Source organism: Clupea harengus, chromosome 25 (genome assembly GCF_900700415.2).
Source record: "Clupea harengus chromosome 25, Ch_v2.0.2, whole genome shotgun sequence".
NCBI classification, from domain to species: domain Eukaryota; kingdom Metazoa; phylum Chordata; class Actinopteri; order Clupeiformes; family Clupeidae; genus Clupea; species Clupea harengus.
In genome coordinates this window covers 6,299,651-6,321,804 of record NC_045176.1, presented here as the reverse complement: position 1 = coordinate 6,321,804, position 22,154 = coordinate 6,299,651, and the positions used below count along the sequence as shown (strand labels likewise).

Sequence of the window (22,154 nt, the reverse complement as noted above, 5' to 3'; positions counted from 1 at the left end):
ACACTCCAGGAAGACTGAAACAGGAGCTTCAAGGGTGAGTGGTATGCAGCCCACCCCTGGTTAGAATACTCCATAAGTGAAGACTCTACCTCTAACAAACAAAAATGACAATTATGTAAAATGATTTACATGGATCTACACTCACTCACTCACTCACACACGCACACGCACACGCACACACACACAAACAAAGAGTGCCCCTTATAGACCTGGTTTGTCAGTGCTCTGTTTTCATTCAGCACTAGGGATGGGTATCGTTTGGTTTTTATCCGATACCGGTACATAACCGATACTTTTAAAACGATACCGGTGCCTAAACGGTGCCGGAACCGATACTTTTATAAAAAATAAAAAAATGTTTACGATTGACGACATTTAAGAAAGGCTTTATTGCCAAATATATGAACTGTTTAAAGTAGATTATATATATAAATAAATACAAAACACCTTTTAACTTAAAACTTAAATAATATATGAACTGTTAACAAAAGTTTAGACTATACTTAAATAAATACAAATAAATACAAAACACACACACACACTACAGCTTCAATACTTCAGCAATTCTTTTGTTCAATTCAATTTTTTTTCTTCAAATTGAACAATTTATTAACTGTTTAAAGTATATTATAAATATAAATACATACAAAACACTTGGCTTCAAACTTTTTAACTTCAAACTATGAACATTATATTAACTGTAAACAACAGTTTATAGTATACTTAAATAAATATAAATAAATACAAAAAACAGCTTCAAGCTTCTTTTGCAAAAATATGAGCATATTTGCCTTTGGAGTCAAAAATGTATTATTTTGTTTGCATTTATTTCATGAAATTTCACCATTTTATGATTTGTTTATACCTATCTTTTCTATCTTGTTTATAGTTAATCTTGTTACTTGAACACACTGAGTACGAGAAAATGTGTACTGCCCCTTTAAGAGACTACCGTAGGTTAAGTATAGCTGTCATCTCCGTTTATTTTTCAGTCTTCGGTTGCTGATCTGCCGTTGACTCTTTGCCTTCTCTCCACTCTTTTCACGCAATTGTTTTGTTGCATTTGCTGCACGTCGCGATGTTTGAATATTTTGCTGCGAAATACAGCCACACTTTTGACCGTTTACCTTTCGGTATTTTCTCTGTTAAAAGGTTGATGGCTAGTTCTGTTTGTGCTTGCTCTGTGAAATGCTGCATGCTCTTCACTGTCATAAGACTGTTGCTATGAAAACACCAATGAGCGTGAGCGACACAGGACAAAGTTTACATTGGGAGCTGGGGCAGTTTTACATGTGCCCCGCGGAATCTGCCTAGCGACCGTGTTCAATTGGCTCAGGCACCGAAATGAAGCACCGAAATCTGCGTTGCATTTCGGTCCGGGTAGGTACCGGTTGTATTGGAACCGGTTCCATATTGGTACCGGTTCTCGGTACCCAACCCTATTCAGCACCACAATCTATTTGATGTAGTAAGCTAGTGATATTGTTCACTATTTGTAGTGATACTGTTCAATGTACATTGTACATATTGTTGATATTTTTTTATGTATTATGGGACATGTGTGTGTGATGTAATGTTTTTGCTTTTCTTTCTCTTTATATATACATATGTATATATTATCGCAAATTAATGGAATATTTCACTTAAAATGCTACAGTTTACCTAAATAAATTATCGGCTAAAATGACAATTCATATTGTGTCTGTCACTTGCACTAAAAACATCCCCGTCTCGTGTTAAGGTCCCGAACCCCCTCACATAATCATGACACATCGCACTCGCACATTATCTAAGCACCCATTCCAATAACATGGGATTATCAATAAGACATCATTAGTGTCCATAAGAAGGTTCAATCCATTGTGCCACCCTAAATAAAAGACTGGCCAGAGCTGGCCCCCCCAGAAATAATGTCCTGGCTACGCCCCTGGCTACACACTACAGTTGGAGTTACTTCCAGGCTCCGATAATAAAAACATATTGCTAAATTAAAATTTGTTTACGTATGAACCATTTTTACATCTATTTCGTAGTAGTAGCCTACTGTTCTTCATTTGTTGCAGCCGATGCAGATCTCAGTTATGAAGTGCCCTCAGCAGTGTCAAGTGAAGCCAGTGAGGGTAAGAGGGCAGAGAGGATGAGCTAGAGAGAGGAGCAGAGAGAGGAGGAGGAGGAGGAGGAGGAGGAGGAGAAGAGAGTGCAGGTCCTACTGGTACAAGAGGCAGAGGATCTAGAGGAAAAGCAACAGAGAGTTTAGGTCCTGCATACCTGTCAAGCTTACGTGACTGAAAAGTCATTGAGGTGATTGAAATTCATGAAAATCCTTGTGCCATCACCACCGCCAGGCACTGTGTCTCAAATACCTGCTGCCTTGTTAACCCAACAACACAGGGAGCACAGAGTATGAATGTGAGTACTGAAATGTTTGAAATTATTTAATATGCCCATCCCTACAAGTAGCCATGGTAAATTGCAGAAAATTATCCAACTCGGCATCCATCTTAAAATCCTTCTGGGCTCTTAGCTGTCTCCATCTTTCAAATGCATCCCCAATGTTTACCAGCAATTTACTAGGTCACGCAGCTTTTTAGAAGCATGCAAAGGGCTTTTTTGGTTGGCTGGAATCAAACATTATCTCTGTTGGTCCAGTTTGTTTGTTTACTTTCATGACGGCTGCACACTGTGTTCGCAGGCCAAAACACAGACATTCCACATTCCACACACACCGGAATGGAAATCTTAAAAGGAGAATATATTGTTGTCAGAGAAGCCAATATTTCAGTTGACCATGTTTCCTTAATCTTTAATGACATAATGCAAATTTATTAAATATGGTCCTTAAGATACATTCCTTAATAATCTATCCATCTCCAAAACATTACTCTGTAAAACAACCTATAAATTTGACTTTGTAGGACCAATATATGTGCTATTGTCGGATCTCAAATGTTTTTTTTCCCCAATGTGTCTTAGCCACCTGTTACACGTTTATTGGTCGTTCCTTGTGAGCTATAGCTTATTCTCCATCGCCGGTACGGAGCAGAATCCTCCTCTAATGAAGATGCCACGGACATGACCTCCTTGGGCTGAAGGCGCTGAAGACAAGGCAGCTACAGGGGTTGGACAATGAAACTGAAACAATGTGTTTGAGGTTTCACGCCTATATACAGTATGCGTGGCCTGGTGGCCAACCTTCACTGAATTCATATTCCATCCGTAAGAGATGAGTGTGAAGGTTGAATTAGCAGAGCAATAGCACCGCTGTACAATACATATTGCAATCCACACAACATAATGGCAGACATATCAGAGTTCAATAGATGACAAATTGTTGGTGTTCTTCTTGCTGGCGCATCTGTGACCAGAACAGCTAGTCTTTGTGTATCGAGAGCCACGGTTTCCAGGGTAATGTTGGCATACCACCACAAAGGACAAACCACATCCAACAGGAGTAACTGTCAACGCGAGAGAAAGCTGTCTGAAAGGGATGTCCAGGTACTAACCCGGATTGAATCCAAAAATCAAAACCACAGCTGCCCATCTCACTGCAGAATTAAATGCGCACCTCGACTCTCCTATTTCCACCCAAACTGTTCCTCGGGAGCTCCACAGGGTCCATATTCATGGTCAGGCTTCTGTAGCCGAACCTTTGGTCACTTGCCGATAGCAAATGTCGGTTTCAATGGTGCCAGCAGTGCACATCTTGGGCTGTGGACAATGTGAAACATGTGTTGTTCTCTGATGAGTCCACTTTCACTGTCTGTCCCACATCCGGGAGAGTTACAGTGTGGAGAAGCCCCAAAGAGGCACACCGCCCGGACTGATGCATGCCCAGAGTGAAGCATGGGGGTAAATCAGTGATGGTTTGGGTATCATGGCATTCCCCAGGCCTACTGCTTGTTCTAGATGGGCGTGTTACTGCCAAAGACTACCAAACCATTCTGGTGGACCATGTGCACCCAATGGTTCAAACATTGTACCCTGGAGGTGGTGCCGTGTATCAGGACGATAATGCACCAATACACACAGCAAGACTGGTGACAGAGTGGTTTGATGGACATAAAAGCGAAGTTGAACATCTCCCACGGCCTGCACAGTCACCAGATCGGAATATTATTGAGCCACTTTGGGGTGTTTTGGAGGAGTGGGTCAGGTAATGTTCGCCTCCACCAGCATCCTGTAGTGACCTGGCCGTTGTTCTGCAAGAGGAATGGCTCAAAGTCCCTCTGGCCACTGTGCAGGACGTGTATCTGTCTGTCCCAAGAAGCATTGATGCTCTATTGGTGGCAAAAGGTGGCCCTACATCGTACTAATACATTATTGTGGTCTAAAGCCAAGTGTTTCAGGTATATCTTCAGACAGATTTCTTTGAATGGTGTAGAGGATGACTATGCTTATACTTATTTCAGTACATGAATAGACATTCAGTATCCATATTTCAGTCCCTGAATAGGATATGTAGGACTATAACAGATCAAATTAGTCTTTTCTATTTCTATACCTTATGTAAATAAATACATTTTCCAAACATTAATCATTGGAAATTATATTAAGTTATTAATGTGGTTGTATTTTTATCTTTGTGCAAAGTTTCGTAATGATTGAATGACAGGATGCATTGACTGTTATTTTCATTTTCACTTTGGCTAACTTATCTTAATTGGCAGCACAACATTTGACATTATAATGCTCTGGGGCGACAGTGGTACAGTGGGGGCGACAGTGGTACAGTGGTAGAGAAGTCGTTTAGTAATCAGAAGGTTGCTAGTTCGATTCCCTGTCGAAGCGTCCTTGAGCAAGACACTGAACCCCTAATTGCTCCTGATGTGCAGTGTGCCATCAGTGTAAATGTAAAATGTGTATACATTGTAAGTCGCACATATGTAAGTCGCTTTGGATAAAAGCGTCTGCTAAATGTAAAAAATGTAAATATCTGTAGATGTAGAATATCCAGTAAAACAACATTTCATTTTTTTTACCAACCTCACTTTGTGTCACACCGCATATACACAAAGATATACAGATGAGATGAGAGAGTAAGACAGAGAGAGAGAGAGAGAGAGAGGAGAAAGACAGAGAGAGAGGAGAAAGAAAGAGAGAGAGCGACAGAGAGAGAGAGAAGAAAGAAAGAGAGAGAGAGACAGAGATAGAGAGAGGAGAAAGAGAGAGAGGAAAAAGAGAGAGAGAGACAGAGAGAGAGAGAGGAGAAAGAGGCAGCCAAAGCCATCGCCAGCCAGCCAAGGCAGAGCCACCGTGCCCGTCTCTAAACTTCAAAGCCGCCCCAGAGCATGACATTGTCAGCCGTCCTCTCCTCCTCTCCTCTCCAGCTCCCTTGTGTTGCTAAACGCGCCGAATGTGAAACTAATTCCCTCAGGCAAGGTTTCACTTCACACACCCGGCCGTGTCTCTCGCACACAGACCCTCCCTCGCTCCCCGGCCCCGCTCGTTATTCACAGCACACTGCACTTTCGAAACAGGCACAGCCACGGCGCCGCAGAATTTGTGAAAAGCGCGATGTGCTAAAACTAATGCGGTGCGTGTAAGGAAGATATCCCCAAGGAGGAGAATAGAGAGGAGAGGTCTTTTTTTTTATGTTGGGTCGAGCTATTTTCTTAAGCTTTCTTCACTTTCTCGCTCTCTCTCTTTCTTGCTCTCTCCTCTCTTGCGTTGTGCATATCAAATGCACTGCATGCTCCGAAGAAGGAGAATTTTAAATCAGCCGAAGGCTTTCATGAGATTGTCCGGTGTGTGCTCATGCTCTCTATAGTGTATATCCCAGCAGTGGGGAGCTCTCAGAAACTGAACAAGGCCCTGGTGCAGTAGCAGAATAAAAAACTATCTGAAGCGGCCGTTGCTGTTACTGATGGGGAGCTTCCTGCCAGGGCCTGTAGGTATACTTATCATTTTTTCTCTTTGGTCATCCACTGGTGTGTGAGTATATCTAACCAGACCTGCTTATAAAGTATGTTTCTATACGTATTTCCCCAGATCATTCACCACCAACATGTATGAATGCATAGGTACTGTATATGTACACCGTGTGTTTGATAAACAATGTCTTCGGCCAAGCAGGGATGCGTAACTTGGGAATGAGAGAATGCATTAGAAACTGCATTATGTTTTTTGCAGCAAGGCCTGATAGATAGTGTGCTCAGGAGACAGACATACACTGTCAAAGCCCCACCCTAGGCTGTGGATTTAGACAAAACAAAATGAGCTTTCTGTCTCTACACCCTTTTCTTTATTTGTTTTTCGGAGCTGCACATGACACATGGTTGATCCATGCCAAATAATGATAATGTGTGTTCAAGTATGTGTTACCATTGACCAACCTACATGCCGTCGTCTTTTAGTTTTTGAGCATTGTTTCATCTAGCTGACCACTGTGACGGAGGTCCCAGGGTTCATGCTGCATTGATCAGGCCCACGTGACAGGGCTTTTGGATGTGTGCTGTGGATCTGTAGACTGTGGAGGCAGGAGTCAGTTACAACTACAAGAAGTAGATGTCTGCTTTAAAAGAGCACAAGATGAAATCCTAAAAGAATGAAAAAGATTGTACAGCTCTTTGATGAAAATCCACACTTTGTCCTATCTCGGAGGAGAAAGGCCTCTTGAAAGGCAAATAACCTGCTACAAAACTTCAGACAAAGCAATAGAGGCCACCAGCGTGGACATGGACTTCGGTGCAACATAGATAGTGCTGGGTTATCTATGATGGATAGATCTAGATAATACAAATAGCTTGGATTGCTTTATTACAGTGCATACTGTATCTTTCTATCCATCTATCTTTACTCTCTCTTCATCCTGACTCTTTCACTCTTCTTCCCATTTTTCTTTCTATTACTCTGTTCATCAATTCTAACTCTATTTCTTTTCTTTTCATGTCAGCTTTCTCTGACTTTCAAGTCACTCACTCACTCACTCTTTCATTCACTGTCTGTCTCTTAATTTCTTTCTCTCTATCTTAATATTTAAGTTCTCCCTTTCATTTCTTCTATCCTTCTGTCACTTTCAATCTCTCTCTGTTTTTGTATTTCTTTTTCTGTTCATCACATCTAACAATATCTTTCATTTTCTTTTTCCCTCTCTTCCGTTCACTCTCTCTCCTGTTTTCTCTTGATCTCTCTCTAGCTTTCAGTTACCATAACAACCACAATGCCTACCCTGGCAACACCCTATCAACCTCAGTTACCCCTGCAACATTCTAGCAACATCTACCATAATGACTACCTATCTTTCTTTCTTTAACTCTATCTTAATGTTCTTATCACCTTACCAGTCTCACACTTTATACTGTCTCTCTTTCTTTCTCTTCATCTCTCATGTTCTCTGTCTCTATCTTTCAATCTATCTCTCTTTACACACCTTTTCCTCTTCCTCTTTGCCTTCCTCTCTCTGCATGCCTTGAATTTCGTTAAATGTCCTGATCTTTTACTGAATATTTATTTAAATGTTTAACGTATGCTTTGCATGCACTGGTATACAAAAGCTGTCAACTGCTTTAGTGCTACGTCCTTGACAAATACTATATAGATTCTACACCATATTCTTGTACTTCATCAAACCTGCTAGAAACACACAACAGTCAGGTGCAGAGATTCCGTTCCCAACTCAAGTAACACACACAACTCCACAAGTTTTTTTTCCCCATCATAATGATTCTGGAAAAGACACCAAGGATCATGAAAGGCACTCCCACCAATACCACCTACACCAATGGGGTTGTGCTGCCATCAAGTGGGCACTGTTCAAATAGGATCTCCCCCTGCCACATGTGCAGCCTTCACAGTATCAGCACTGTTCAAACAGGATCTCACCCTGCCACATGTGCAGCCTTCACAGTATCAGCACTGTTCAAATAGGATCTCACCCTGCCACAAGTGCAGCCTTCACAGTATCACTAGGATATCCCCCTGCCACATGTGCAGCCTTCACAGTATCAGCACTGTTCAAATAGGATCTCACCCTGCCACAAGTGCAGCCTTCACAGTATCACTAGGATCTCCCCCTGCCACAAGTGCAGCCTTCACAGTATCACTAGGATCTCCCCCTGCCACATGAGCTGCCTTCACAGTATCAGCACTGTTCAAATAGGATCTCCAGTGGTGTAGTTGTCCCTGGAGAAGTGGGTATACTCTTCATTTTGCAATTTTTTTAGTGGGTATACGCAATGCTGACTGAAAAATAAGTGGTTATACCCTGGACTACACTACTGAGGATCTCCCCCTGCCACATGTGCAGCCTTCACAGTATCGGTTTTCGGAGGGGGTCTCAGGGAACGTGTGACACATCTCTGAGAAGAACCTGAAAGCCTTCTGCATGCATACTGCTTCTACATGCATACTGCTTCTACATGCATACTACTTCTACATGCATACTGCTTCTACATGCATACTGCTTCTGCTCACAGTTAACATTAGAAGAGCTGCCTCCAATCTTAAAATGTACCTTTTCTGCATAGGACATAAAACAGCTCAGTGCACTAATGCCACACTGTGGATGCAGGAGGGAGAGGAGCATTCAGAGGACAGGTTGAGTGCTGCTTTAAACTGTGAACATGAACACCACACAGGTTACTATAGGACTAACAAAAGGCAATGATGTTTTGTAAGAACTGAACTACTACTGTTGAACCTCAGGCAGTGTTTTTTTCAGCCCTGAGATAAGATAGTAGGAAACAGGACCCTGAATCGGTTATTTCAAGGCAACCCGTTCAATAATGCAGATCTATTCATTCATACCTATGTGAAATACTGTGCACAGTGAAAGTGTGTAAGCAGGTACACTGGACAATGACAAGAGTTAACAATTACAAACATTTTATTTACATATAATACATTTCCTTTTTGATCCTTTATACTGTTTAACTCTTGGGAAAGAAAATAACTCTTGACATGGTAAGCCACAGAACAATATTTACACATGAAAACAGAAAGCCCTCACCCCTCTTCCAAGAGGTCATATTTACAGTGTGTCCCGCAGGCAGGAGCTGGTGTTGCATCACTGGTCACCATTACCCTCGTTGTAGTGCGTGGGGCAGGACCACAATCCATTAAAGGTTACTAGTGTTATTCCAGCAATACCAGTGAATGCACGCAGTAGCCACACACACACGCACACGCACACACACACACACTCGCATGACGCTAACTATCCAAAATAAAGCTTAAAAGTAATCTTTCAAAAGCATATGTCTCATAGAAAAATGTGCCCATTCCAAGAACGTAAAAAAAAAAAAAACAACACAAAACCACATTGACACAATTCACACAAGCCTCCTCTTCACTGTACAGGCCACACTGATCCAAGGCACAATACGTCATGGACACGGACAAGATGGCACAGACACAACTGGACTATTGGAGGTAAAAAGGAACTTCCAGGTGAAGAATGTGTCAACAATGACTGCAGTCTCTGGCCTCCACATTAGCTAGTTTGCGAGTTTTAAAGCCATTGGACCATCAAAGCAAAGAGACACGGAGCGATCTAAGAGTGCTTGCCAGTCTGCCTGCTGAACATTGGTTCAAACATCTCGGCGGTTCAGAAAACAAGCAGTTCCATGACACTGGGGTGAAGTCAGCCACATTCGGCCAAAATGATTTCTGCAGTGTCATCACCATTGGACTTATTCATGTAGAGTCAACTGTAAAATATTAGGTGTTTGGTTTTGTTTAAATGTTTTAATAAAGCATGCAGTCCAAGCCTGTTTTGTAATAGTATGTTGCAGCATAAAGGTCACTGGCTTCAATCGCTACAGGTACAAACGCAGTGAGTGACTTGGCACTATTGTCATTCACTTCTACACGGAGCAGCATAATATATGTGCCTATAATAAACATTTACAGTAGAAGCAGGGGTAATGACCTAGCCCAGTTGGCAGTACAAAGAGACCAAAAGCAGCAACATGAGTCACATCACATCCGTCTTTAAGTCCAATCCAGGTGAGGCCTGGTCTGGCTGGAGGATGAAACAGTGGGAAGTCCATCCAGCCTCCATTCTTCGACACCCCTACCCCTACCCCTACCCCCACCCCACCCCCAACCCCACCCCCAGTGTGTACTGAGGAGGGGCCTACTCCAGGTGTGGGTGCAGGCTTGAGGGCACCAGTCTCAGGTAGCTGCGACTCAGGGATCAACCAACCCGTCTGACTCCACCAGGCTGGGCTGCTGCTCCTGCGTTCTCCCCCATGGGTTTACAGCAGCATCCCTTTCACTCTGTCACACTTTCTTTTGGGTCACCACCTGTGAGAAAGACAAAGAGAGAAATCCTTTTTAAACAGAGCTATATCGCCGTTAGGAAATCCCCTCATTATGCCACCTTCGCCTGTTTACACAGAACCAAGCCCAGGTGGCATTTTGCCACCCCAGTGTGTGTTTTAATAGAGCATGCCAGCGTGCCGGGAGCAGAGGCGTGAAGTTTAACATAGTGTCTAGCTTGACCTATAATGCAGCGTTCGAGACCACTTGGAACTCTGATATTTCCAACTTGGAAAATAGCACTAGAATGCCACTTGAAGTGAAATATCCCCAACTTCAGTGAGGCGTGTCATTTAAATCAATTTGACATCGTTATCAAATGTGGCAACGAACCCGACAGACCTTAACAGAGACTCGTGGTTAAAAAAAAAAAAAACTTGGGTGTGCATCCTGTACAATATGTCAATGCTTATCATGCCAGATTTGTCCGTTTTCACAACACAGTAGTCTTGCTTCGTTTTGAGTGATAGAAAGTGATAGAGAGAGTGATAGAGAGAAGTAATTGTAAAGTGATAATTATACAACAGTTAGGTCCTGTCGAACAATTTAATTTCTGATTGGACAAGAGGCAGTCCATCCTGGCCCAACCCCACTCTGACTCTTCACCGCTAGTAATCGCTCCACATTTAATGTAATTCATCTGTTGAATTGTAGGACGTCAACATTCCATTCCGTTCTGTTCAAAGCAAGAGAGCAGAATCGCAGGCAGCCATTTTATAACTTTCCATTTGACGGTCATGGGGTGAGGAAATGGAGCAAATGGATATCCCCACTCATGGAATGCCTCTGGTCCAATCAGAATGTAATACATTTAATTGAAATTGTTCGACTGGCCGTAACTGTTGTATAATGGTATGTATAATGTTGTGTAAAATGTTATGTATAATGTTATGCATAATGTTATGTATAATGTTGTGTATAATGTTATGTATAATGTTATGCATAATGTTATGTATAATGTTGTGTATAATGTTATGTATAATGTTATGCATAATGTTATGTATAATGTTGTGTATAATGTTATGTATAATGTTATGTATAATGTTGTGTATAATGTTGTGTATAATGTTATGCATAATGTTATGTATAATGTTGTGTATAATGTTATGTATAATGTTATGCATAATGTTATGTATAATGTTGTGTATAATGTTATGTATAATGTTATGTATAATGTTGTGTATAATGTTATGTATAATGTTATGCATAATGTTATGTATAATGTTATGTATAATGTTATGTATAATGTTGTGTATAATGTTATGTATAATGTTATGCATAATGTTATGTATAATGTTATGTATAATGTTGTGTAAAATGTTATGTATAATGTTATGCATAATGTTATGTATAATGTTGTGTAAAATGTTATGTATAATGTTATGTATAATGTTATGTATAATTTTGTGTATAATGTTGTGTATAATGTTGTGTATAATGTTGTGTATATGCCCACAAGTGGTCATCAGCAGAGGAATGCTGGATGTGATGTCTTAAGGGGGAAAATCCAAAGTTAGATGGATGATGTGAGTACAGACAGTCAGGGCTTATCACAGGTTCAATGCCAATACAGCACATATCATCAAGAAGCATGCCAATCAGAAATCACACGCTGATCGTATCCAAGGAGACCCAAAGCAATGGCCTCAAACGGCTATAAATTCACACCACACAACAGAGCCTCTACGACATTTCAACCTAGGCCAATGGCCACGCGTGCAGAGGAAAGAGATTCATGCCTGCCATCTCTCTGTACCGCTTCCTACACTGGCACAGGCCAAGGCCTCTCATGCCAAATCAATACAGGCGGGCACGGAGCACAAACAGCAGGCTGGCACGGCAACTCTGCGGGCTCTGCTGTACCTGAGACTGAGGGGCGGAAGGAGTGGGTGATGGGGCATGAGGGGTTGGAGGGCGAGGCGAATGCCAAGCGGGTGAGTCGGGAGGGTGGCAGAGTAACGTCTGAGATGTGGGGGGTGAGGTGGCGGGGCGGGGGGGTTAGGAGTGCTGGGCATCTATACCTGCAGGGGTGAGAACCAGAGCCTGCAGGATGTCGGAGAGAGAGATGATGCCCTCGATACAGGAGTGCTCGTCCACCACCACCAGCCGATGCACCTGTGGAGACGGAGAGAGAAAAAGAGACAAAAAGAGAGAATACATTTGATTTAAAAACTACTCATTTATGGGACAAACAACAAAACCACACACCATTCAGCGACTATTCAGCATCACTGACAACTTGATATTCTGCAAACAATGCACATTATAACGTTCCTTGTACAGACACAATTCCAGTGTCCATGCATAGGGAAAAAACAATGCATGTGATGTATTGGGCTGAGTGGGTGTTCATGATCTCACCTCTGCTTTGACAATCCTGTCCACTATGGTGTCCAGGGACTCAAGCCTGTTGCACTTGAGGACGCCCTCAAAGTACTGCCAGCGGTGCCTCAGAGCCTGGGTCACCGTCACGTCTAAGTTGTTATAGGTCTTCTCTGCAGCCAGGTTCTAAATACAGACAGAAAGAGAAAAAGAGAGAGAGAGAGAGAGAGAGAGAGAGAGAGGATGAAGGACTATTCATGCACATACATGGAATTAATATCAATTCAAAAGAGATTAGAAAACACTTACAATGACATCAAATTTGGAATAAATGTCGACAACCTTTCCTGTAAGAAAGAGTAAGACGCAATCAAGTTGCAACAGTATAATGTCAGAAAAACATCATCCATTTCAAATTGGGACCGGCTGCATCGACACGGGCTCTTTAATTAAACAGATCTGTGCTGAATGCTGTCACTCCTACCTGAATCATCCACAACAGGCAGAGCTGACACCCTCCTCTCAACAAACAGGTTGAGAGCTTTGATGACGGGTGTGTTTGGGTGGATGAAGGCGATGTTTGTGTAGGTGCCAATGCCCATCTCTCCCAACGTCTGCTTCATGAAGGCAGGCTTTGGCATCTCGCACATCTGTGGTAGAGGAAAAATAGAAATTCATGCCACACACAAATAGGGAACATGTACAAAAATATAGACTGCTGTTGCCTACATTACTACATGTACTGCATACATTACTATGAATCCTTTCTGAAAGTGAAAATGACAACATTCAAGAGCCCCATTACAAATCATTGAAGGACTTCCCTTTGATACAGTACATCAGAAGAACGGAAAACTACTTTCAAATATAGCCAAGGATGAAGTGTTTCTCACTTACGAAGAGTTGCAGGAACTTCAGGACCCTCTTGTGTGTGAGGATATACAGGGCATTGCCTGTCACCGGGTCAATGATGGGAAGTCGATGGATTTTGTTTTTGATGAGTGAGTATACAGCATCAAACAAGCTGTCAAACATGAACACAGACACAAGTCTTTAAATGGCCTTTGCTTTGAATACAGTATACAACATAGCACAAGAGAGAGGCATAGAGAGAGAGAGGGAGGGAGAGAGAGAGAGAGAGAGAGAGACACAGAGAGAGAGATAGTGGAAGGGAGAGCGAGAGGGAGGAAGAGAGAGAGATAGTGGAAGGGAGAGAGAGAGAGAGAGAGCGAGAGAGAGATATGAATCAGCTGTATGCTGCCTTGGTATAATTCATTTTCATTTCCTTGAGAGTCAATATTGACCAGGACATCCACATGTCGGGAGTTGAAGGCAAATAAATGACTGAATGAGAAGAGCCGAAGGCACACTGCAGCATATGGCCAACTCACATCGCTCCCACACAACATTCATAGCTCCCACACAACACCAGCTCCTGCCACTGCCATTCAGACATGACAAGCCATGCATGCAAAGCCTGGAGATTATATTGGCTTCACAACAAAGGGAATCAAAAGAAAACTGTATTCAATGCCTATTTTCAGAAATCTGGAAATTATACTGTTACAGGATGAATAAGGGAAAAACATTATGATACATGGATTTCACAATGCAAGTTGGACAGATGAGCATATATCCTACCTTGCATCAGGCGATATACTGACTAATGGCTTGAAAGTCTCTTGCAAGTAGAGCTCTGGAAGTAAAGAGAAGACTTGTTATGATCACTCATTTCCACTAAGAGCCACATACATATTAATACATATTATATAAAGTGTCAGAGCAATCTTAATAACGGTCATCATACACATCTCCTGTTTACCTCTCCATGTTTCTATCTGGTGCTCCTCTAGTTCGTATATTTGCACCTGTGAAATAAAACGCGTCACTGTGAGGGACTCCGGTGTAAATCATACACTACAAAACTGAGCATGCAACGGATGACACTTGAGAGTTGGATTACCAGTGGTGACTTGTAGTATCTGTGCAGGATGATAATGAAGTCTGTGATGGTCAACATCCCTGAACACAAGGACAAGGCCCAACAATGTATGACTAATGCATATCGGCACGACAACCAAACTTCAGGACACTTGCTATATACATTTATATAAACTGAATGGTGGGAGCAAAGGATTATTGTTTAGCTCATCATAACTAACAACAACAGTCCACATTACGCCAAATCTGTAAATCCACCCTGTAGACTCATGAACCTTAGAGGATAACCATTAGCAGACCCACAAATTAAAATCAGCGAAATAATAATGAATGAGGGAGGACTGGAAGAGGGTCTATTTTGTATCCGTGTGTAACTGAAGATCCTCTTACCCACAAAGCTCTGCCTTTTGGTCTCCCAAAGTGGCGCGGCTCGAACCCCATTGGCCACCAAAGCAAAGAACGCTTTCTTCACCTGACGGGGGTTGAGACAAGATGAGAGGCAAGCACAACTCAAAAACACACAGAGCACAAACCATTTATTCTTTTTTTTCTGAGTGCACATAATTCATGTGTGGGATTAAATATGTTGGCTTTTGGTAGAACGAGTCACAGACAGAGGGACAAAATGAATCTTTTTTTTTTTTGCTTCAATTAAATTCTCCATTTGATCGGTCACAGCTTGTCATTGCAGCAGGAACTGTGATGTTTATGGAAATCAAAGAAAGGGCACAAACGTGCTCAGGAAGGCTTTATATCCATCTGATACATTTCTGCCTTTGGACTGTGAAAAATCTGTAGTTTACTATGTCAAAGGGTCACATTCCCCAAGGCCACAGAGGTTAATACTCACACATGATTACTGTTTAACCTGGGCAAACCCAGTTTTATCACCATATGCCACCCACTTCAAAGAGACCAACTAGACCTCAGCCTGTTCTTCCTGGGAAACATTAACCAAGCAACAGACTAACTTTGTTGTATAGAAAGAATATCATAAACCAACCAGGAAATCTGTTACCTTGGTTTAGAATCATACTTTAGACTGAGGTTTGACAAGGTATCGTAAAGTGATAGAGACAAGAGGTTCCTGTGATAAAAGATGTAGCACTTACCTGTAGGGAAGTGTCAAAGACCACTAGCTTAGAGCTAGTGGGAATGATATCATAGCACTTGTGAGACTTCATGAAGTGAATGTACATATCATTCTCTGGCACGTCAGATGCTGTGGGAACAAACATTGCTTAACAAAGCACTTTTCTGCTTTTATTTTGCCTTGTCACAACATATACTGGACAAACATGGCATTTCCTTTTGACTTTGTAACAACTCTTACAGGCCTACGAAACCAAACGGTGTGTAATCACTACAGGTTATTCAACACACGTCTGCCTTACCACGTCTGCCTTCAGTGAAGACTACGTTGAGTGTTTAGCTAACCCTTAAATATAATATACTTTGTCCTTAAATAGCTGATAATACTACAGTGTATGTATCCAACTTCTCGTTACTGCAAGTTAAAAACCTTCACCCTAACCCCAGGTAGGCTATAACATGTAACGTTAACACTGTTTGGACCAATTTAGCGTTTGTTTCAATAGTATTAGTATTTCACCAAATAATAATCTGAGAGAGCTCATTGCTGTTCTTTGATTGATACTGACAGCCTGGCCGATTTAATTAACAAAAAAGAAGCTTAGGAGGTTGATATCACGTTTCTTGTTGTTGGCTGAATACACCACTGTATGCAATATCTCCAGAGCATAATATTTCCAGTCTTGCAAGCAACTGCAATTTGTTGCAATACTAAGTATCAGATTCTTTGATGTCCGCGGTATTCATTTCTGTTCCGAGTCACTCAAGTTCAAAAGCATACAAACACTAAACCATCAACAAACTCTGAACGTGCTGTGTATTCTACAAACGAGCTGTTTTCTGGTAAGAAACTATTCATAAACACTCTCCATAAACGAGACAAGACTGCGATATCTTCACTGAACAAATATGCTCACCACCTTGAATTTCAAGTTTGTCCAGCATGCCTTCGAATAATCCAGAGACCTGTGAACAAGAGACAGGTTTTAAATCACTGCCGAACGAAGACTTCTCAACCTGTTGTAGATTACGACTCCCGTTCCACATTAAAGTAAAAACCAAGAAAACGTAGGCTAAGTAAGTTAGTCAGACGACGGAAACTGGGAAAATTGAAGAAACGGTGTGCTTCATCGGTGCACGTTTACAGGAATGATTGAAGTTACTCTGAAGGACAAGTGAAACTCTTGTGCTCATTCATGTTTGCCCTCGCCCCTTGTCCCCATGGCAGTGTTGCACACACATATATATATGCATAAATGTTATGGGACACAAGCCAACTTCATAGGTAAACTATTACGAGTCAGGCACACTCGCCGAAAGGTAAAATACACATAACACTTACGGTTGTCAGTCTGCTATAACCCTTGAACCTTCGTTCTATGAACGAATTGAATTTACCTGTGCAATTCGCTTCAAGATATATGCAACGGTAGCCGGTGGGTACAGTTCTGTGAGGACACCTCACCTTGCTAGCACGCACGCCTCGCCTGCCCGAGGTTCCGAATTCGAGTCCTGTGTATAACTGCTCGTCTACAGGTCAACACAGGTTACATGTAGCCCACGACTACATATCATCATAGCTTTAGTTTCAATTAGTATTGTCTCAACTGAACTTTCTTTGCTAATGCATGGACGTAGTGATGAGTCACATTACTGGAGGATATAGGGATATGACAAACTCCTTACGCTGTCATAATAAGGCATTTTTACCATAGTTGAAACTGCCTGGGGGGAACCAGCATAGCCGTGCCACACCCAGGATGAGGATCTTATCTTGTGGACATGCGTCAAATAAATGTGGGTGTAATTGTGCTCTCCTCACTAGGGCCACTAAGATAATGTTTATCTAAGATAAAGATAATGTAAAGATAAATAACAGCAGACCTGACATACCACGGCACTGACTGTAAAAAATATTATTCAGCTTCAATGCAACAGCAAAATTATTCCACTGCTTGCTGAGACTGATAGGTCCCAGTGCCAGGGTAGCATACCGTAAGTGTGTTAGCATGACGGTCGACCTGACATCCTTGGGTAGTTTTCTTCCCAACGCAACAAATATTAAGATGTACAAGGACAAATAATGGTAACACCCAATCAATTTTAACAACCCCTCTTGCGTCATGTTAATGTGACCTACAGAAAAAGCGGGCATATTCAAAACAGCGGAGGAGGAGTCATTACTTTGATTGGCACCAACTTTCCAGTCCAATAGAAAACACATCAATTTCTTTTGACTCGCAATATTTCATGCAAATACACCAACAATTTTTATTTGAGGGGTTAATGTGAGCTAGCTTAATGTTTGGGAAAAGTATTGGTAATCTACGGTGATAATCTACAGTTACCACATAGCCTAATATTATGTCATGTAGGCTAATTATGCTAAATTAGGTAACATAAAAGCAACACTATGCACTAGGCGGGAAAAAAATTCCTGTGTAGGACATGCCAGAGTATTAATCGTAGGGCTGCAGAAATGTAGCTAAACCGATGTATAAACCGTGGTTAATAGTCTGGAAATTCCGGTAGTATTCACAAACCCAGAAACCATACTAAAACCCTGTCCCTAAATTCCTGGGTCAAGAACTATGTTACTTTGTCCAAGGCCAACAAATGCCAATACAATACATTGACATATGTGATATTCAGCACTTAATCACAAACCTATTGGCTACATATACAAAGCTGCAATTGTTGGTATATTTGCATGAGATATTCTGAATAAAAAAAAAATGACTGTGTATATAAATACAATCAATACATTTTCAATAGTGTACTGGAAATTTGTTGCCAATCAAAGTAATGACTCCTTCGCCTCCATTCTTTTGAATTTGTGTGTAGAAAGGGGTTGCTAGAGTAGATTGATTATCCTGGTACATCTTAATTTATGTTGTGTTGCGAGGAACAAATACCCGAGGATGTCACGTTGACCTTAGCATGACTGTGCGGATGCCAGCGCTGGGAAAAGCCCACTGGTTCATGTTCCCACAGAGAAACAAAGCATCCATTTCCACAGCCGCCACAGATACTGCAGCACGGTGACGCAGTGTTTTCCCCTGCCAGGCTGCAGACGCGCTGGCCACTGGCAATCAATCTCTCTGACGGTAAACACCGAACCAGCCTTCCACATCGGTGCCACCCTCTGGATTGTAAGGTGATAAATCAGGCTGGCTTCCATTTTGATATGCACGGGCGAGATGTGCGAGATTCCCTTACAGATATAGAGACATATGTAACAGGACCCTCGGCCAGAGTTAGTTTAATTAGGAGGATTTAAGGTAGGATGTTCCTGATGTTTTGCGATGAATAAGAAATATGAATTTGAAAATAAAACACAGAATTTGAAAATAAAACACAGACACACTCATTCACTGACACCCCCCCCACACACACACACAGAAAGAATGAAATATTAAAACACACCACACATTGAAAACACGGAAAAGATAGTTGTGACCACCCAATATGGAAGCGCACTGTGCTTTTTAAGGCCACCTTTGCTTTAGTTACACATCAAACCCAATCTCACAATTTTCCTGTCAAGTCATAGTAAATGTCTTGGAACTGAGTGTGTGTATGTCATTAGACAACATACTGTGGCGTGTGCTGTGCTGCTGAAGCTTCTGAAGCTCATGTATTAGCCAGTGGAATGGGGAGTGGGGGAATGAGCCCATCAGAACAGATGGCACACTGACTCAGCCGTGTTGACATGGCCTGCATCAAGCTATTCAAGCTCAGAAGAGCCTTGAGTACTATCGGGTCCAAACCGTTTTTATGTTGTGTGTACATCTCTGTGTAGTGTGTGTGTGTGTGTGTGTGTGTGTGTATGCACCATTCAAATAAATCCCTCCTGGTAAATTAGCCTGAAAATGCTCTTAGTGAATAGGAGATAATGACTGTACGGGATTAACCCACAGGAACACAAGGTATTATCCTCGGAAAACAGAGGATTTGTTTTTGGTTGGCCCAGAAAATACTGGCTTGATCCACGAGGCGTTATATAGCATTGACTTGACCAAAACCAGAAACCGACATCGCAGTCAACGTCAGAGAATGCCAGCAATTAAATACTTACAACATTGTCAAACCAAGGCAAACGGCAGAGTGTCTGTAGTTTTACCTGTCGTGAGGTAGACCTGGGAGGCCTGGCGGAGGCGGAGGGAAGGCTGTAGAGCAGGGTGCCCTCTGAGGGGGAGCGGGAATGAGGCTCCCCCCGCTCGGGGGTCGGGTTCTGGGCCTCCACGGAAAACACCGGCGGGCTGGGTGTCTGGGTCGGAGTGCTGGGTGGAGAGGACATGCCCGAGGCTGTGGAGACACAGAGATGCTGAGGCTGTGGAGACACAGAGATGCTGAGGCTGTGGAGACACAGAGATGCTGCCACATTTACAACGCAGAATTACAGTTATACACAGAATCTGGGTTTGGGAGACAGTGATTCACAGAGACTAGGTTTGGGAGACAGTTATACATAGAGACTAGGTTTGGGAGACAGTTAAACACAGAGACTAGGTTTGGGAGACAGTTACACACAGAGACTAGGTTTGGGAGACAGTGATTCAAGTGAAAGTTACAGGGAGCAGAATAAGACCTGTGGTGAACTATGTGTGTCCCTACGTCAGTACAATAAAGAATACAGGTTTCAGGTGTGTTTATCAAAACCTGCATAAAACATAAACTGGTCAAGCATTCATAAGAGACTCTGATGAAGCTGAAAGACATGAAAGAAGGCCTCTAAATTTGCTTTAGCCATCATTTGCCAGCTGTAAGGTAGGACGTAAGATGAAGAAAAAAACGGTTGTCTGATATGCTACCTGTTTGCTCATCCATACATAATGTGACATGAAACACACACACACACACACACACACACACACACACACACACACACACACACACACACACACACACACACACACACACACACACACACACACACACACACACACACAGCATTGTACCACTGTAGAAGTATGTCTACAGCCCAGACACAACAGCTCAACCACAGAGCCGTGTCATCATTTCCTGTTTTGACTTAGCAACTTCCAGTGGCGACTGCCTTTGCCACCTATATTTGTAACTGCCCTTGAGTCTCTGAAGTCTTGTATGGCTGTTAGTGACGTGGCTCAGCAGGACTACTACACGCCTTCAACACAAATAGAGACAGGATGAATGTGACAGAAATGGAATTCAACAGGACTCCTGTAACTCAGCAGGTAAAGGATTGCTGACAAACACATTTACCGAAAAATAATTCCTTATTCCTTATCTTCCCTATGCAGTGAGGTACCTTAGATAAAAGTGGCTAACCAGAGGAGTTAACGCATACGTAAATGTTCATGGATGTGTGTTAATCAGTAGCTAACTCCACCAGACAGTGTGAGTGTTATCAGGCTTCCCAGAGACAGCCCCAGAGCTGTCTGTTCATGTGGCTGTTTGAGAAGTGGCTGGAATCCCTGCTATCTCTTGACATTTAGCAGGCGAATGCCAGCTCTCTGCACCCCGCTTCATTTCCGCCACGGTGGCATCTTATTTTAGCCCTGACCGCTGTCGCACGCATTCCACAGGAGCAGGTAAGACACACTGAAGCACACACACACTGAAGCACACACACACTGAAGCACACACACACTCACACACTGAAGCACACACAGGCACACACACACTGAAGCACACACAGGCACACACACACTGAAGCACACACACAGGCACACACACACTGAAGCACATACTGAAACACACACACTGAAGCACATACTGAAACACACACAGGCTAGTCCACTGCTCTGGTAAGACACACTGAAGCACACACAGGCTAGTCCACTGCTCTGGTAAGACACACTGAAGCACACACAGGCACACACACACAGGCTAGTCCACTGCTCTCTGTTGTACCTCGCTTCCAAAAGAGCCTCACACTTACTGTCTGTGTGTAAGTGACTGGTTGAGAGAGAGAGAGGAAGAGAGACAGACAGAGAGAAAGAGAGAGAGAGAGAGGAAGAGAGACAGACAGAGAGAAAGAGAGAGTTGTCACTGTCACACGAATGTGCTAACAACTGGTGACCGATATGGATCCGCTGCAGCCCCGACCCTGCCTGCAGACACACCTTGCAGGGTTCTGATCTATAACTGCAAAATCATTTTGGCACCGACACAAAATCTATGTCAAAAGCCAATTTGACTGTGGCATCAGAGTGGTAACAAGAACACCTACTGTGGACCACAGCATGACACTAGTGTTGCAGCAGAGTCAATGAGCCAATGAGATTCTTTTGAAGATTTCTTTTCATTTGTGCAGATCTATTACTCCGGCAAGGTATTTCAATTGTAAGGGTGAGCTTCTTTTTTTTTAAAAGGTTAAGCTTCTATGTGTGTTTTGTTTTTCTGAATACGATCCAAAGAAAGTCAACTTCTGGGAAGTGAGGGTAGTATTGCTATAATCCCAAACATCAATTAACACCAGAGCTGTCAACTGATTCCACTGGCATTTCTGGAGCACGTCATTATATGCGCCCAGCACATGTGGCCCTGCTCTAATT

The 22,154-nt window shown here is 42.5% G+C and overlaps 1 protein-coding gene across 8 annotated transcripts in view; it reads right to left on the bottom strand.

The window, feature by feature from the left end:
- Positions 1 to 8,985: 8,985 nt before the first annotated feature.
- Positions 8,986 to 22,154, bottom strand: part of LOC105891327 (5'-AMP-activated protein kinase subunit gamma-2-like) — a 29,927-nt gene continuing 16,758 nt past the window's right edge. For 3 of the 8 annotated variants that reach the window (XM_031562866.2, XM_031562865.2, XM_031562868.2), the window contains 13 exons: positions 19,739 to 19,923; positions 16,533 to 16,581; positions 15,636 to 15,748; positions 14,914 to 14,995; positions 14,546 to 14,604; positions 14,405 to 14,450; positions 14,224 to 14,278; positions 13,480 to 13,606; positions 13,067 to 13,232; positions 12,892 to 12,929; positions 12,622 to 12,768; positions 12,282 to 12,375; positions 8,986 to 10,245 (listed from right to left, as the gene is read on the bottom strand). In XM_031562866.2, coding sequence (XP_031418726.1) covers positions 10,214 to 10,245; positions 12,282 to 12,375; positions 12,622 to 12,768; positions 12,892 to 12,929; positions 13,067 to 13,232; positions 13,480 to 13,606; positions 14,224 to 14,278; positions 14,405 to 14,450; positions 14,546 to 14,604; positions 14,914 to 14,995; positions 15,636 to 15,748; positions 16,533 to 16,581; positions 19,739 to 19,923 — 1,193 coding nt within the window. In that variant the 3' untranslated portion in view covers positions 8,986 to 10,213. Of the gene's footprint in view, positions 10,246 to 12,281; positions 12,376 to 12,621; positions 12,769 to 12,891; positions 12,930 to 13,066; positions 13,233 to 13,479; positions 13,607 to 14,223; positions 14,279 to 14,404; positions 14,451 to 14,545; positions 14,605 to 14,913; positions 14,996 to 15,635; positions 15,749 to 16,532; positions 16,582 to 17,080; positions 17,362 to 17,609; positions 18,056 to 19,738; positions 19,924 to 22,154 lie in introns of those variants that run through there. The other 5 variants (XM_031562867.2, XM_031562869.2, XM_031562871.2 and 2 more) reach the window with 5 other exon arrangements.